Source organism: Vidua chalybeata (genome assembly GCF_026979565.1).
Source record: "Vidua chalybeata isolate OUT-0048 chromosome 36 unlocalized genomic scaffold, bVidCha1 merged haplotype SUPER_36_unloc_2, whole genome shotgun sequence".
NCBI lineage: Eukaryota > Metazoa > Chordata > Aves > Passeriformes > Viduidae > Vidua > Vidua chalybeata.
Window position 1 is genome coordinate 40475 of NW_026530300.1, and position 15866 is coordinate 56340.

The following is a 15866-nucleotide window of genomic DNA, read 5'->3' on the forward strand; positions in this document are numbered from 1 at the left end:
GTCTTTGAGGGATTTTCCAATCTCAGGGATTCCATGATTCTGTGAAGTGGAGGTGTGATCGCTCAGTGGGAGGGCTGGGGGGTAACTGGAAGATGTGGGGGGACAACTGAGATGTTTAGTGTTGAAAAATTTTCCCAGCATCCCCCCCAGTCCCCACACCCTTCCCAACTCAGTTTGGGGGGGGTCCCACTCACCCTCCTGAGGGTCTCAGCTTCCTCTTTTCCCTCTTCGACCAGCCCTTTGCCATCATTCACCCCATCCACAGCCCCCTTGCCCCTCAATTTAGGGTCCCACCTCACCCGCAGTCGGGGAGGCTCTCAGCCAATAAGAGCGCGCCACTTGAGGAGTCATCAGTTGCTAGGTAGGCTCGCAGACCTGGCGTACCGCAAGGGCCTTCACAGACCACCCTACTGCAGCACTCAGCCAATCAGAGCGCGTCTTGGAGATGACTCATCAGTTGCCGGGCGGATCCGCATCTCCCGGTGCCGCCCACGTGGAGCACATCTGCGTCCCTGGGAACGGAATTTGGGGAGGCGGGAGGTGGGGCGCGCTCAGGCCGGGCCCCCCGGCTCTGTCCCGGCTGGGGCGGGTGCCTAGTGCGGGCGGGAGTCCCCGGGCCCGGCCCTATCCGGGCACAGCTGATGCCGCCCACCCGAGCTCTGCACTGGTCCGGACTGGTGCTGCTGGGGCCGTACTGGTGGTGCTGGGAGCCCCTCCGGCTGCGGGCGAGGGGCTCTTGGGTGAGCGGGGAGGGTGGGGAGAGAACCCCAAACTGAGCTCGGGGAGGAGCTGAGATCCAGAGGATGTGGGGATAAGGGATTCACAGGGCACTGTGACTGGGGACACCAGGAGCTGGTTGGGGACACAAATACCAGGAATGGGGACACTGGAGCTAATTCCCCTTTATTCCCTGCCAGATGCAGTCCCCTTCTCACTGCCCATCCCGGGGGCCTCGGGCTGCCCAGTGCTGCTTCCTCCAAGGAGCAGGCGGCTGTAGGCCCCGCAGCGTTCCCGCAGCTCCGCCGGTGTTCCTGTCTCCACCACGGCTCCGCGCTCCAGCACCACGAGGCGATCGGCCGCATCCAGCACCCGCGGCCGGTGGGACACAACCAGCACGGTCTGGGCCAGCCCAGTGCGCACCCAGCGCTGTGCCTGGAGCCAGAGGACTCTCATCCCATCCCATCCCATCCCATCCCATCCCATCCCATCCCATCCCATCCAACTCAGTCCTACCCAGTCCCACCTGATCCCACCCAATCCCAACCAACCAACCCCACCCCACTGTCCCATTTCTCTCAGTCCCACTCTAACCCCATCATCCTGATCTTATCATCCCACCTCCCTGTTCTCCATCCCATCCCCTTGCCCACTATGCCATCCTGTCCACACCATCCCCATCCCCACTGTCCCATTCTATCCTACTCCCACTGCCCCAACCCTTCCCATTGCACTCCATCTCTCTGTCCTCATCCCAGCATTCCTCCATTCCCACCCCATCTCATCCCACCCCACCCTACCCTATCACATCTCCTTGTCTTCATCCCTTGATTCTACTTTCCTGCCATCCCACACCCCTGGTCTCTATCCCATCCTCACCATTCCCAGCCTACTATCCTGTCCTGTTTCTCCACCTTGTTGACCCATCCAATCCCTGTCTTCATCACATCATTCCCACTCCATGCCAATCATTATCCCTTATTCCCACCACCCCATCTCTCCAGTCCCCCTCCCACCATCCCATCCCTGCCATCACACCCTTCTACTCCCATACCATCAACACCCCATTTTTACCAACTGCACCCCTATCCAGACCAAACCCCTCCATCCCACCCCACTCACCGCTCCCTCGTCTCCGTCATCCAGTGCCTCGTCGAGGATGAGGACAGCCGGACGCCGGAGCAGAGCCCGGGCCAGGGCCACACGGCGCCGCTCCCCTGCCGCCAGCCGCCCCCCATGCTCCCCCACCTCTGTGGGAGCAATCGCATGGGATCAGTGGGACCCAGCCCTGGAGTTCCCTCTCTTCTCCCCACCCCCTGTGCTCCCCCACCTCTAGGGGGGATTCTGGGATCAGTGGGATCCCAGCCCGAGAGGTCCCCCCACTTTTCCCTACCCCCCACACTCCCTCACCACTGCGGGAGCAATCCCACAGGATCAGTGGGATCTGACCTCACACCACACCATCTGCCACCCACCACACTCTCCCATCTCTGCCAAGGATCCTGGGATCAGGGGGATGTGCTCTAGGGGTGCCCCATCCCCCCAGCTCTCACCAGTGTCCCAGCCCCACTCCAACCCCAGGATGAAGTCCCAGGCCCCAGGATTCCCTTGGTATCCCCCCTGGCTCTCACCAGTGTCCCAGCTCTGCTCCAGTCCCTGGATGAAGTCCATGGCTCCAGCAGCAGTGGCGGCCTCCTGCAGCTCTGACTCTTTGCAGTGCTCCAGCCCCAGCACGACATTTTCACGGATCGTTCCAGAAAACAGGAGGGGATCCTGCTCCACAAGCACCACCTGCCCCAGCCCCAAGTCCTGTGATGCTGTCTTGGCTCCTGGTGTCCCCATCCCTGTTCCATGACCCCATCCCACCCTGGTGTCCTCATAGTCTCTATCTCTGATCCCATTGTTCCCATCTGTGCCCCCACTGTTCCCACCCCCGACTTCCCAGTTTTCCATCCCCATCCCTGTCATCCGCATCCCATTTCCCAATGTTCCTATCCCATTTCCTGTTGTCCCCATCCTCTTCCTGGTGTCCCCATCCCTCTTCCCAGTGTCCCCATTCCTGTTCCTGATGGCCCCACCCATGCCTCCGTGGTCCCAGTTCCATTTCAGTGTCCCCACCCCTGTCCCCATTTTCCCCACTCTACTCCCAGTGTTCCCAGTGTCTCTGCTGTCCCCACCTTGCGGTGCAGATACTGGTGTTCATATTCTGGCAGCGGGATCCCATCCAGCAGCACCGTCCCACTCCCAGGATCCCGCAGCCGCTCCAGCAGCGCTATGGCCGTGCTCTTCCCACTTCCGTTGGGCCCCGCCAGTGCTGTCACCTCCCCGGAGCGCACCTCGAAGGTCACGTCCTGTGGGATGCGGACAGGTGATGCCAGAATTCTGACCCCTGGGAAACCCCACCTCCCCCCAGACCCACCTTCAGCACAGGACGCTCTGGATTCCCAGGATATGCAAAGGAGACCTTCTGAAAAGTGACGTGGCCCTGAAGCTCGGGGGGCTCCCGTGTCCCCCCAAGATTCCCTGTGGGTTCCCGATCCAGGTATTCCCAGATCTTCTGTCCAGCAGCCGCATTGGTGAAGAATTCATTGAAGCCGTAGAGCAGCACCTGGGGAGAAGGAAGGGGGTGGCACCGGGATGGACAGAAGCATAGACGGATGGACAGACACACGGATTCCATGGGATCACCTGGACGTGGCTGCCAATTCTGTCCTGGTACAGCAGGAAGGTGACAAGGGCCCCAGGAGTGATGTATCTGTCACGTAGCTGCTGGTGGCTCCGGAAGAGCACCAGGACCCGGATGGACAGTTCGAGCACCTGTGGGTGGGAACAGGGATACTGGTGCCCCCAACCCACTGGTGTCCCCATTCTGCCTGTCCCCATCCCACCCCTGGTGTCTTTTATCTCTGTTCCTGGTGTCCTCATCCCTGCTCCTGGTGTCCTCATTCCAGTCCTGACGTCCCCATCTCACTCTCGATGTCCCTGATCCTGATGTTCCCAACCTTTGTCCCAGTGTCCTCATCCTGTTTCTAATGTCACCATTCCCATTCCTGGCGTGCCCGTTCCTGATCCCAATGTCCCTGTTCTGGTGTCCCCATTCTGCTCTCAATGCTTCCATCACAGCTGTTGGTTTCCTATTCCTGGTCCCAGTGTCCTCATTCCTAGTATCCCCATTCCCAGTGTCTTCATTCCTGATCCTGGCATCCTCCATTCTCTGGTGTTCTCACTCCCAGTCCCCCCTGACCCTATGGACAAGGGTGAAGAATGCCAGTTCCAGGTCCATCTGCTCCTTCAGCCTCAGCTCCTTGGCCAGGTTCCACCTGTGCTGCTCCTCCTCCTCCTTCTCTGCTGAAAATATACGGATTGTCTCGATGGCGGCAACAGATTCCTGCACCCCTGAGGCTGTCCGGGCGGATGCTTCCATCATGGATCTCTGAAGTGCCTGTGGCAGCAACGCGGGATCTCCAACTTTCCCAGGTCACCTTCCTGGCCCACCATCCTCACCCCCATCGCCAGTGTTCCCATCCCACCACACCCACTGCATCCTCACTATTGCATTCCCACCATCCCACGCCCCTCTCTCTCACCCTCACAATTCCCATCCATTTTACCAGTCCTAATCCACCCATGCCCATCCTCATCCCATCCCCACCCTGTCCCTTCCCCACCAGCCCACTTTATCCCATCCTTCTCTTCCCATCCACACCATTCCATTCTATCCCCATGTCAGAACTCCCCCCATCCCACTCCCCTGGTCTTTATCCCCTTTCATCCCACCATTTCCATCTCCACCATCTTCCTTTCCATTCTCCATCCCATCCCCACCATCCCATTCCCCTAGCCTCCATCCCAGGTCCACCATTCCCACCCCCTTATCCCACCTCTGTGTCTCCCTCCCACTCTTTCCCTCCTGTATTCCTGACCCGTTTCCGAGCACTCTGGATACGGTGGGTGGCGATTCCAAAGGGCACCTCCAGAAATGCCAGCAGCGCCAGCCCTGGTGCCAGCCCCACCATGAACGTCCCCACCACCAGGGCCATAACCAGGCTTCGGAGCAGCTGGTTGGCTCCCATCGGTACTGCCACGCACACCCGTGGCACTTCCAGGGAAAACTGAGCCAAGAGCTCAGCTGCAGGGTGGGAAAAGAGGTTGGGATCATGGCAGGTGAGACAGGATGGGAATGATGTGATGGGGATTGCTGGGATGGCATGACGGGAATGGGTATGAAGATGGTCAGGGTAGAATGGGATGGGACAGTGGAGATGGGATGGTGGGAATGATGGGATCGTGGGATGGGGTGATGGGATGGTGGGAGGAAGCTGGGGATATGCAATAGGATAGAGGCATGGGAACAAGAATAATGGGAGAGAACAGTGGATAGAATGGGAAAGTGGGATGGGGACAGGATGGGACATTGGAGTAGAATAAAGCCAGGAAGGTGGGATAGGATGGAATGGGATGGGATGGTGGGAACGGAATGATAGGGATGGAGTGGTGGGACGGGATTAACAGAAAGATGGGATAGGATGGGATGGGAACTAGGGGCTGGGATGGTGGGGATGGGACTGAATGCTGGGATGGGGACTGGGGTGACAGGATAGCTGGGATGGGATGGGACAGGTGGGATGGGGCTGGGCCGTGCCCAATTACCTGCTGGCGTTTGCTGGAAGAAGTCCAGGTCTTGGTGGACCAGGTGGGAAAAGAGCCGGAGGCTCAGGCTCTGACAGAGACGTGCTTTCAACAGCATGAAGAAAGACCCACGGCACCCGGAAAACAGCACGCTGTGGGCACGCAGGGGCACAGTGACATCAGGGACGCTGGGGACACTGGGACAGGCCCTGGGAACGCTGCAACCCACCTTGTGGCTCCAGCAGCCGCCACCATCCCGACAGCTCCGGCGGTGAGTTCATCCCCACTCCCGATGGCATCCAGCACCATCCCAGTGACATATGGTCCCGACATCTCCCCTGGGGGTCACCGAGACTGTGTCACCATGGGTGTGACCGCTGACACAGGGGGACCCTGATTTGTGAGGGGCAGGACCCAGTCTGGGGAGTGGGGATCTAATTTTGGAAAGGTGGGACACGATTTGGGCAGGAGACAATTTAGAGGGGTCAGGAACCAATTTTGGGGGTTTAGTGCCAAATTTAGGGATTTTACACCCAATTTAGGGTGTCAGTACCAATTCTGGGGGGTTCAGCACACAATTTTATGGGTCTGAATCTAAACATAGGAGATCAGAACCTTAAGATCTCAGGTCTTAGAGGTCAACATCCATTTTTGGGCAACAAGCCCTAAGTTTGAGGGTCAGCATCCAATTTTGGGGGACCAACAGTCAAGTTTGCAGGGTCAGAACCCAATTTGGAAAGTCAGCATCCCATTTTGGCAGGGTCAGCACCCAACTGAAGGGGTCAACTCACAATTTAGAGGGGTCACCACTCAATTTTAGAGTGGTCATCGCCTATTTAGGGGCTAAGCACTCAATTTTTAGGAGGCAGCATCCAAGTTGGAGCAATTGGGAATCCCCCCACTTTGGGATTGCAGAAGCCAAATTTGGGGTGTCAGCACCTGTCACCACGTCACCCACCAACGATCGCCAGCATGAGGCAGAGGAGAGCAGCTCCAAGGACTTTCCGCTCCTCCCAGGTCAGTGCCAGAGTGCGCCAGATGGTGCCAGGAGCCTTGGGAACGTTGCCGGGGGTCTCAGGGACACCGCCGGGGGCCGGGGGCGCGGCCCAGGCCAGCAGGGCCAGTGCAGCAGCGGCGTGGGTGACCCCGAGCCAGGCGGGCGCGGCGACCACCAAGAGCCCCGGCCCAGCCCCGGGCGGCCCCAGGAGGTGCTGGAATGTTCCGAAGACCGCGGGGGTGGCGGCGACCGTGACGGCGGCCGCGGTGGCTCCGGAGGGACGGCGAGGGCCCAGCAGCCACGTGGCCGCGGCCAGGACGGGCAAGCGCAGGGCGGCCTCGAGCCACACACCCGCCGCGCCCAGCGCCACCAGCACCGGCATCAGCGGCATCAGTAACACCAGTGCCAGGGCATCGGCCACCAGCAGAACACCGGGCAGGAGACCAGCGGACGGCAGCGCCATGGCAGGACCAGTACAGACCAGCGCTCCCTGTGCGGCTCCTGCGGAACGACCAACAGCCTGTGAACTCACCAGTTAAAACCAGTTAGGACTGGGGCGCTCCCCTGTCCACACCAGTGCTCCCAGTCTAGACTACAGTGCTACCAGTCCAGCCCCCTGAGCTGAGCAGCCCACACCAGTGCTCCCAGTTCAGCCTGGGGCACTCCCCAGTCCGGACAAGGCAATTCCCAGTCCAGACAGGACGCTCCCCTGTCCACATCAGTGCTCCCAGTCCGGCCCTCTCAGCTCCCCAGTCCACATCAATGTTTCCAGTCCAGCTTGGGGCACTCACCGGTCCACACCAGTGCTTCAGGTCCACACCAGTGCTCCCAGTTCAGCCCCCCAGTAGCTCCCAGAAAAATCCATTCAGGTTTCGCTTTCAAGACCCCGCCCGTCCTGCTCTGCCCCGCCCTCGCCCCGCCCTCTCCCCGCCCATACCCCGCCCAGACCACACCCGCACCCCGCCCAGACCACGCCCAGACCCCGCCCCCTCCTGGCATCGCCTCCTCCGTCTCACAACCTGCTCCGGCTCCCTCCACCTGGCAACCGATGATGTCACCCCCACCGCGACCAATCACAGGCGTTACTCCAGGCCGGGATTTCGGGGGATTCCCGCCGGCCCCGCCCAGCCCCTCGCGCGCGCTTTCGGCTTTCCGGGAAAAGGCGGCGGCTGCTGGGAAGGGACCGAGCCGGCGTCGGTGGCACCTCCAAGCCTCCGGACTGGGACACACTGAGAGCAGTACCGGGAGCCGCACGGACCCCCTGGGACTCCCCGGCAGCAACGGCGAGAAGAGCCGGGAGCAACCGGGCGCGGCACCGGGACCCACCAGGACCAAAGCAAGACCCACCAGGACCCAGCGGTCCCCTTGTCCCCGATGTTGTCCCCCCCCATACGCCGGCTCCTGACCCTGCTGGGCCCCGAGCGCGGGCGCTGGACGCTGGTGGGAGGGCTGATGTCGGCTTCTGCTCTCGGTACGGGGAGACCCCGACCAGGGGGGCAGGACCCCTTTGAGGGGCTTTGGGATCCCATTTGGAGGGTTTGGACATAACTGGGGGGTGGAGGGGGGGGCCGGACCCGATGGGGGTTACAAGGCCAATTTGAGGGGTCAGAACCCAATTTTGGGGAGGCAGAATCTGATTTGAGGGAGGTCAGAAACCAGTTTGTGGGTCAGGACCCGATTTAGAGGTAGTAAGCACCCAGTTTGGGGAATCAGGATCCAATTTTCGGGCCTCTGCCCCCAATTCAGGGCTCACCACCCTGATGCCGTGTCCCCACAGGTGAGGTGGCTGCCCCCTACTTCACGGGCCGTGTCACCGACCGGGTGGCGCAGGAGGACGCAACAGCGGCCGTGTGGCCCCTTGTGCTGGTGGGGCTCGGCAGGTGGGTAACACCCATGCCCCGGGGACACCCCGAGGTGCCAGTGACCCCACGATCCCCCTGACCCCGCTGTCCCCACAGTGCCATCACCGAGCTGGCCTGTGACAGCATGGCAGCTGTGGCGCTGACACGGGCGCGGGACCGGCTCCAGCGCGGTGCGGTGGCCGCGGTGCTCCGCGGGGACGTGCCCGGGCCGGGGGGCAGCCTGGGGGACACGCCAGGCGCGGTGGCCGCGCGGGTGACAGGGGACGCCGAGGCGGCGCACTCAGCACTGGGCGATGTGCTGGTGCCGGGGCTGTGGGCATTGGCTCGGGCTGTGTCACTGCTGGCCGTGGTGGCCTGGCTGTCCCCAGTGCTGGGCCTGCTCACCCTCCTGGCACTGCCCCTCTTCCTGCTGCTACCACGCGCCGTCGGGCGCATCCAACAGGTACTGAGGGGACATGGGGTGTGAGGGGCCCTTGTCACCTCCCTGTTCCCAGTGTCACCTCCCTGGGTCCCTTGTCATCTCCCTGCACCTTAAGTACACTCCAAGTCCCCTTTCTGTGCCTGTTGTCGCTTCCCCACACCCTCTCTCACCTCCTCCTGTCCCCTGTTTCCTCCCTGTCCCCCACCCCCCCATCCCCAAGGTGACCCCGAGGTGACTTCCCTGTCCCCTCATGATCCCATGGTGACCATGATGTAACCCCCCTGTTCCCTCCGTGACCCTGTGGTATTCCCTTGTCCCACTCCATCCACCCCGTGCCCCCCCATCCTTTTGGTGGCCCCTCTGTGACCTCCTTGTCTCCACTGTGACCCCAGGGTGACCCCCCCCCCCCCCGTCCCCTGTGTCCCCAGGACCTGGCACGGCAGGTGAGGGCAGCGCAGGCCAGCACCACGGCGGTGGCCCTGGAGTCCCTGGGGGCCATGGGGACCGTCCGGGCCTTCGGGCACGAGGCCGGTGTCACCAAGCGTGTCCAGCAGTGCCTCGCCCAGGGACACCAGCTGGAGCAGAAGGAGGCGCTGGCCTACGCGGCCGGGCTCTGGGCCAGCGGGGTATGGGGATACTGGGGGCACAGGGGGATGAGGAGCAGTGGCATAGGAATGGGGGATGTGTTGGCACAGGGCTGGGGGCAAGGGCACACGGTGGCAGGGGGCTGGGAGACATGGGAATGCGGTGGCATTGGAATAGGGGATGTGGAGACGTGGCAGCAGGAGGTCACATTGGATGTGGTGGCAAGGGGATGAAGTCATGGGTACAGGGGCATGACGTGGGGATACAGGGGTGGTGGCACAGGGATGGGAGATGTGACAGGGGCTGGGGAAAGGGGACATGGGGACATGGTGGTGTGGGGGTGGCAGGACATGGGGAGCAGCAGTGTGGGGCCAGGAGACATGGAAACATGGTGGCCTAGGGTGAGGAGCATGGGGATGGATCGCCTGGGGAAGGGGACAGGGTGGCATGGGGCTTGGGGACGCAGTGACATGAGGCAGGGCTAACACCCTGTGTCCCTGTGTCCCCAGTTTCCTGCACTGGTCCTGAAGCTGGCACTGCTCTTCTTGGGGGGACGCTTGGTGTCTGCGGGGACTGTCACCCGTGGGGAGCTGGTCACCATCCTCATGTGCCAGCTGCACTTCACCAAGGCTGTGGAGGTGACAAGTGTGTCCTGTACATATCCTCCGTCTTGTCCCTAGCCTGTCCCCAACCCCATTCCCTGTGTCCCATGTCCCCCCACCATGTCCCCATATCCTCACAGTGATGTCCCCAGGTTCTCCCGGCTGTGTTCCTGTCCCTGTCTCCTGTGTCCCCAGCCCCACCCTGTTGTGTTCCCTCACTTATGTCCCAGTGTGCCCCTGCCACGTGCCCACCAGCTCCGCATGTCCCCATCCATGTCCCCATGTCTGTTCTCCATGTCCTTAACCTGTCCCAGACATGTTTTTCCCCCCTCAGTGTCCAACATAACCCTGCTGTGTCCCCTCCATGCCCTCAAGCCCCATTCCCACCTTGCTATGCCTCTCCCTGTCCCCATGTTCCCCCATGCTCCCCTGTGTCCCTAGGCTTTGCCATGTCCCCATCACCCCCCCATATCCCCCTGTCTCCTGTATCCCCAATGTCCCTTGTTTCCCCCAAGTCCTCCCATGCCCCCAAACCATGCCATAGCTTCTCCATATCACCTCATGTCTCCGTGTGTCTTCCTCATGTCACCATTGTGCCCATGTCCCCAGGCCATGCTCCAGTACGTCCCGATCCTGGCCAAGGCCATTGGCTCCTCTGAGACACTCCTGGAACTGCTGGAGCAGGCCAGGACAGTGACACTCGCAGGGCCACCGTCACCTGTTACCCCCCGGGGCCATGAGACCACATGGACTCGAGGCCTGTGCCTCAAGGATGTCTGGATGTCATACCCGGGGCGGCCCGAGCCAGTCCTCAAGGTGATGGGTGACATAGGGACATGGGGAGACATGGGGGTATTGGGGACATGGGACAACATGGGACATAGGGGCACAAGGGGATACTGGGGACATGGGGAGGACGTGGGGAAACATGGGACTTGGGGGGGTATGGGACAGGGGTACAAGGGGATATTGTGGACATGGGGGGACAAGGGGACACTGGGGACATGGGAGGACATGGGACATGGGGGGAAAAGGGGATATTGGGGACATGGGTATACATGGGGGACAAGGAGATATTGGGAACATGGGGGCACATGGGACATGGAGGGACAAGGAGATATTGGGACGCAGGGGGACACATGGGACATGGGGGGACAAGGGGATATTGTGGACATGGGGGGACAAGGGGATATTGGGGACACGGGGGGACACATGGGACACGAAAGGGTGCGATCCCTGTTCCTGCCACCAGGGGGTGTCGCTGTCGCTGCGCCCGGGGGAGGTTGTGGCGGTGCTGGCGCCCCCTGGCGGCGGGAAGAGCTCCCTGGTGGCGGCCGCGCTGGGGCTGCGCCCCCTGGCGGGCGGGGCGGTGCTGCTCAACGGGATTCCCCTGACCCCTCGCTCGGACCCTGCTCTGCGGGAACAGGTGACACACACGGGCCACCCCCGGGCCGCCACGGCCACCCCTAGGTCACCATCCGTCCCCTGCTGCTGTCCCCCTGTCACCAAACCTCTCCATTGTGTTCCCATGGCCACCCTGGGTGGCCTGTTGTCCCCGGTAGGTCCCCACAACCACCCCTGGGTTCACACTGGTGCTCAACAGGTCCCCAGTGCTACCCTCAGGTCACTCTTGTGCCCCAAATGGGTCCCTACTGCCACCCCAAAATCACCAGTGTGTGCCTCAGTGCCACCCCCTGGGTCCCCAATTCCACCTCTGTGTCACGCGGGTCCCCAGTTCCACCCCTGTGTCACCAGTGGGTTACCATGGCTACCCCCAGGTCAACCATTGTCCCAACAGCCATGGCTACCATGTCACCCTATGTCCTCAACACATCCCCACTGCCATCCCCAGGTCATTTCTGTTCCCAACAGTTCTTCACAGCCATCCCTGTGTCATCAGCCAGCTTCACCATGACCCTGCCACCACTCCATGTCTCCACATGTCCCCTCCTTGTCCCTGCCAAATCCCTGTGTGGTCCTGTCCTTGCCAAATCCCCCCTGTTCCCCCATGTCCCCTGTCCCCGCAGGTGGCTGGTGTCCTGCAGTGCCCGTCGCTCTTGTCTCGCTCCCTCAGCGCCAACATCACGCTGGGCTGGGGACACAAGGAGGGGACACAGGTGATGGCAGCGACGCGGCGGGTGGGGGTGCACGCTTGGGCCAAACAGCTGCCGCACGGCTACGACACAGGTACAGCAAGCGTTCCCATGGTCCCCCTGTGGGGTCTCCAGTGTGTTCCAAAGATGTCCTAAAAGTGTCCCAATAATGCATCCGAGGTGTCCCCTTGGTCTCCCCAGTTTCCCCAATGTGTCCCCATCGTGACGCCATTATGTTCCCACAGTGTCCCCATAGTGTCCCCTGCTGTTCCCATGATGTCCCTTCACCATCCCCAAGGCGTCTGTAATATCCCCACAGTCTCCCTATCATGTTCTTTCTGTCCCCTCACTGTTCCCTCACTGTCCCCATGATGTCCCTATGGTCTCCCCATGCTGTCCCCTCCATGCTTCCTCACTGTTCCCTCGCTGTCCCATCTCTGTTCTCCCTGTGTGCCCCAGAGCAGGGGGTGCAGGGCGTGTCCTTCCTAACATGTCCCCAGTGTCTCCCCTTGGTGTCCCAAATGTGTCTCCAGGGTGGCCCCTCAGTGTCCCCATGCTGTCAGCACAATGTCCCGTTGTTGTCCCCTCACTGTCCACTCCCTGCCTGCTCCCAATTCTCCATGTCCCTAACCTGTCCCAGCCGTGTTTTTTCCCCCAGTGTCCAGCATAACCCTGTGTCCCCTCAGTGTCCCCTCTGCCTTCTCCCTGTCCCCTCACTGTCCCTGGAGCAGCAGGTGTACAGTGGGTGCGGCTCCCCAGTGTGTCCACGCAATGTCCCCATGGTGTCCCCAGAGTGTCCTTGTGGTGTTCCCATGGTGTCCCCTCTGTTCCCAGAGGTGGGCCCACGGGGGATGCAGCTTTCAGGGGGACAGGCACAAGGGGTGGCGCTGGCCAGGGCCCTGCTTAGGAACCCTCAAGTGCTGGTGCTGGATGAGCCCACGCGGGCACTCGACCCCATGACCCGGCGCCAGGTAGGTCACAGCCCTGTCCCTGTGTCCCGTGGCCCCATCCTCCAGGTCCCCTGGGTCCCCATGTCCTCTGGGTCCTCACTCACTGTGTCCCCTGGGTCCCCAGTCCTCATGTCCCCCATATGCCCTTGTGTCCCCTGGGTTGCCACTCCCCATGTCCCCTTGGTTGCTGCCCCCCATGTCCCCTGGGGTCTCCTAGGTGACCAAATTCCCTGTGTCCCTGCCCCTGTGTCCCTTTGGATTCTATGTATCCCCTAGATCCCTTCCTTGTCCCCATGTTCTCTGGGCTCCTGTTCCCCATGTCCTTTGGGAGCCCAATCCTTGTGTCCCCCATGTGTCCTGTGTCCCCAGGGTCCCCGAGTGCCCTGTATCCCCTCTGTTCCCACTCCCTGTGTCCCCTTGGTTGCTGCCCCCCATGTCTCCTGGGGTCTTTTGTGCCAGGTCCCCTGGGTCCCCTGGGCCACCATATCCCCCAGGACCCCGCCCCTGTGTCCCCTCGGTCCCAATGTCCCCACCTACCCTGGCTCCCCACATCCTCATATCACCTGGGTCCTTGTCCCACAGGACCCCAATCCTCGAGTCCCCTTGGTCCCGATGTCCTCTGGGTCCACATGTCCCCACTCCGCAGGTCCCTCACTGTGCTCTCCACCCCGGGTCCCCTGACACCCCCATGTCCCCCGTGTCCTCACGTGCCCTGACCCTGCCGTGTCCCCGCAGGTGGAGCAGGAGCTGCTGTGTCCCGGGACAGGGGAGGGGCCGGCAGTGCTGCTGGTGACAGGGCGGGTGGCCCTGGCCCAGCAGGCGCCGAGGGTGGCCCTGCTGGAGGGGGGACGGCTGCGGGAGCTGGGGACCCCCGGGGAGCTAAGGACCCTCCGGTGGGGGACAGCGGGGGACACTGAGGATGGGGAGGGGGATGACTAGGGCTGGAAGGGGGATGCTGGGGATGGAGCCTGTGACAACAGGGATGAGGACGCTGCAGGAGGAGGGGCAGTGGCGACATGGGGAACAAGGGATGGGGACATGGTGGGGAGAGGGTGACTTCGGGGCGAGGGCTGTGACAGTGACCGAGCGTGAAATCAATCAATAACTCTGCAAATCTATACAGCAACAAATCAATAAATCACGCAATAAACGCGTCGGGAGTGGGGCTGGGGCCGGGACACCCCCGGCGAGGCCCCGCCGCCCCTCCCCCGCCCATGAGCTCATCGTGTTGATGGAGAAAATTCCTTGGTGGGGGCGGGGGGGACACGCGGTGGGGGGAAACACGGGGGGGAGAGGAGGGTGAGGACCAGGGGAGGACATCGGGTGGACACGGGGTGCTCCCCCCACTCTGCTCCCGCCCATGTCCGCTGCTCCCCCCCCCTCCCCCGCGGCCTTTTGGGGGGCCCCAGGAGCCCCCCCCGCTGTTGTTGTTGCTGCCGGGGCAGTGAGTCACGGCCACGCCCGGACTGGGAGCACTGGGATGAGCCGCACTGGTGTTACTGGGAGCCCTGGGTCGGGCTGTGCCACATTACTGGTGATACTGAGAGCATTTGGACAGACTATACTGGTGTAACTGGGAGGACTGGAGTGGACTGTGCCGTGTTACTGGTGTCACTGGGAGCATCAGGATGTGTTACCGGGAGTAATGAGTTAGGCTTACTGGGGTTTTTGGGGTTACCGGTGTCACTGGAATGGGCCATACTGGTGTTACTGGGAGGACTGGGGTGCGCTGCGCCACATTACTTCTGTCACTGGGAGCACTGAGGCAGGCTATACTGGTGTTACTGGGAGCACTGGGACCGACTGCACTGGGGTTGCTGGGAGCACTGGGATGGGCTTTCCCGTGGTACTGGTGTCACTGGGATGGGCCATGCTAGTGGTACTGGGAGTGATGGGTCATGCTGTGCCATATTACTGGTGTTACTGGGAGCACTGGGGGCTGGAGGGCAGGTGGCACTGGGGTTACTGGTGCTCCTGGGAACACTGGGATGAGGTGTCCTGTGTTCCTGATGTTACTGGCAGGACTGGGATGAGGTGTAGGACAGGTCCTATGCTACTGGGAGCACTGGGATGGACTACACTGGAGTTCTTGTGAGGCGGGGGTCACTCTGAGGCCCGTTACTGGTGTTACTGGGAGCACTGGGATGGACTACACTGGGGTTCTCATGAGCCGGGGGTCAGTCTGAGGCCCGTTACTGGTGTTACTGGTGTCACTGGGAGCACTGGGAGCCCTTCCCGCTCGGTTGTTTGGTTTCCATGGCGACTCCCCAAACACGGGCGGGGGCGGCTCCCCTGGGGGGGGCGGGGAGGGAGTGGCCCAGGCCCCGCCCCCGGCCCCGCCCCCCACGGGCCACCCCGCCCGACCCAGAGCGAGAACGCAGCGGGACCGGCCGGAGGTGCTGGGGCAGCTGGGGGGACTGGGGGGTCGCTGGGGGGCACAGGAGGGTCTGGGGGAACTGGGGTCACTGGGGGGTGACTGGGCGGAGCTTGGGAGAACTGGGCAGGACTGGGGGGCACTGGGAGAACTGGGGGAAACTGGGGGGAATTGGGGGCACTGGGAGGGACTGGGGAGCATTGGGAGAGCTGAGAGGGACTGGGAGGGATGGGGGGGAACTGGAGGCACTGTGGGAACAGGGGGAACTGGGGGGGACTGGGAAGGTACTGGGGGGAATTAGGGGGCACTGTAGGAGACTGGAGGAATTGGGTTGCACCGGGGGGAACGGGGGGCACCAGGCAGCTCTGGGGGGACTGTGGGGACTGGGAATCACTGGGGGGAACTGGGAATCACTGGGAGTTACTGAGGGGGTCACTGGGGGTGACTGAAGAGTCACTAGGTGTTACTGGGAGGTGCTGTGGTTTGGGGTGTCTGTGTGTCTCCAGGAATTGTCCCCCAGGTGTCCCCCACAACTGTGCCTGTGTTGCCATGGGTCTCCCTGTGCCCCCCTCGTGTGTGTCCCTGTGTCTCTCAGGTGTCTCCAGAGATGTTCCTGTGTCCCTTACTGGTGTGCGT

General features: G+C 62.1%; 2 protein-coding genes across 8 annotated transcripts in view; one reads left to right on the forward strand and one right to left on the reverse strand.

The window, feature by feature from the left end:
- Positions 1-886: 886 nt before the first annotated feature.
- Positions 887-15866, reverse strand: part of LOC128782724 (antigen peptide transporter 2-like) — a 46775-nt gene continuing 31795 nt past the window's right edge. For 3 of the 6 annotated variants that reach the window (XM_053933198.1, XM_053933196.1, XM_053933197.1), the window contains 11 exons: positions 6305-6844; positions 5576-5684; positions 5368-5498; positions 4641-4846; positions 3962-4159; positions 3406-3534; positions 3137-3325; positions 2895-3068; positions 2349-2508; positions 1840-1967; positions 887-1152 (listed from right to left, as the gene is read on the reverse strand). In XM_053933198.1, the coding sequence (XP_053789173.1) occupies positions 904-1152; positions 1840-1967; positions 2349-2508; positions 2895-3068; positions 3137-3325; positions 3406-3534; positions 3962-4159; positions 4641-4846; positions 5368-5498; positions 5576-5684; positions 6305-6806 (2175 nt within the window). In that variant the 5' untranslated portion in view covers positions 6807-6844 and the 3' untranslated portion in view covers positions 887-903. Of the gene's footprint in view, positions 1153-1839; positions 1968-2348; positions 2509-2894; positions 3069-3136; positions 3326-3405; positions 3535-3961; positions 4160-4640; positions 4847-5367; positions 5499-5575; positions 5685-6304; positions 6845-7134; positions 7220-7362; positions 7441-15866 lie in introns of those variants that run through there. The other 3 variants (XM_053933200.1, XM_053933199.1, XM_053933201.1) reach the window with 3 other exon arrangements.
- On the forward strand, positions 7480-13795 carry LOC128782726 (antigen peptide transporter 1-like). Of its 2 annotated transcripts, XM_053933204.1 has the most exons (10): positions 7483-7814; positions 8121-8223; positions 8302-8647; positions 9055-9252; positions 9721-9849; positions 10423-10629; positions 11066-11239; positions 11841-12000; positions 12741-12877; positions 13592-13795. In XM_053933204.1, the coding sequence occupies exons 1-10, from the start codon at positions 7718-7720 to the stop codon at positions 13793-13795; spliced, it is 1755 nt and encodes a 584-aa protein (XP_053789179.1). In that variant the 5' UTR covers positions 7483-7717. The 2 variants fall into 2 exon arrangements, with proteins under 2 accessions (XP_053789177.1, XP_053789179.1); XM_053933202.1 differs by having other exon boundaries at positions 7480-7814; positions 12741-13681.

Coding starts and splice junctions, on each gene's coding strand:
- LOC128782726 (XM_053933202.1), top strand. CDS start 7,718: ATGTTGTCCCCCCCCATACGCCGGCTCCTGACCCTGCTGGGCCCCGAG. Junction 8,224..8,301: donor GTGCTGGTGGGGCTCGGCAG/GTGGGTAACACC, acceptor CTGTCCCCACAG/TGCCATCACCGAGCTGGCCT. Junction 10,630..11,065: donor GGCCCGAGCCAGTCCTCAAG/GTGATGGGTGAC, acceptor TCCTGCCACCAG/GGGGTGTCGCTGTCGCTGCG.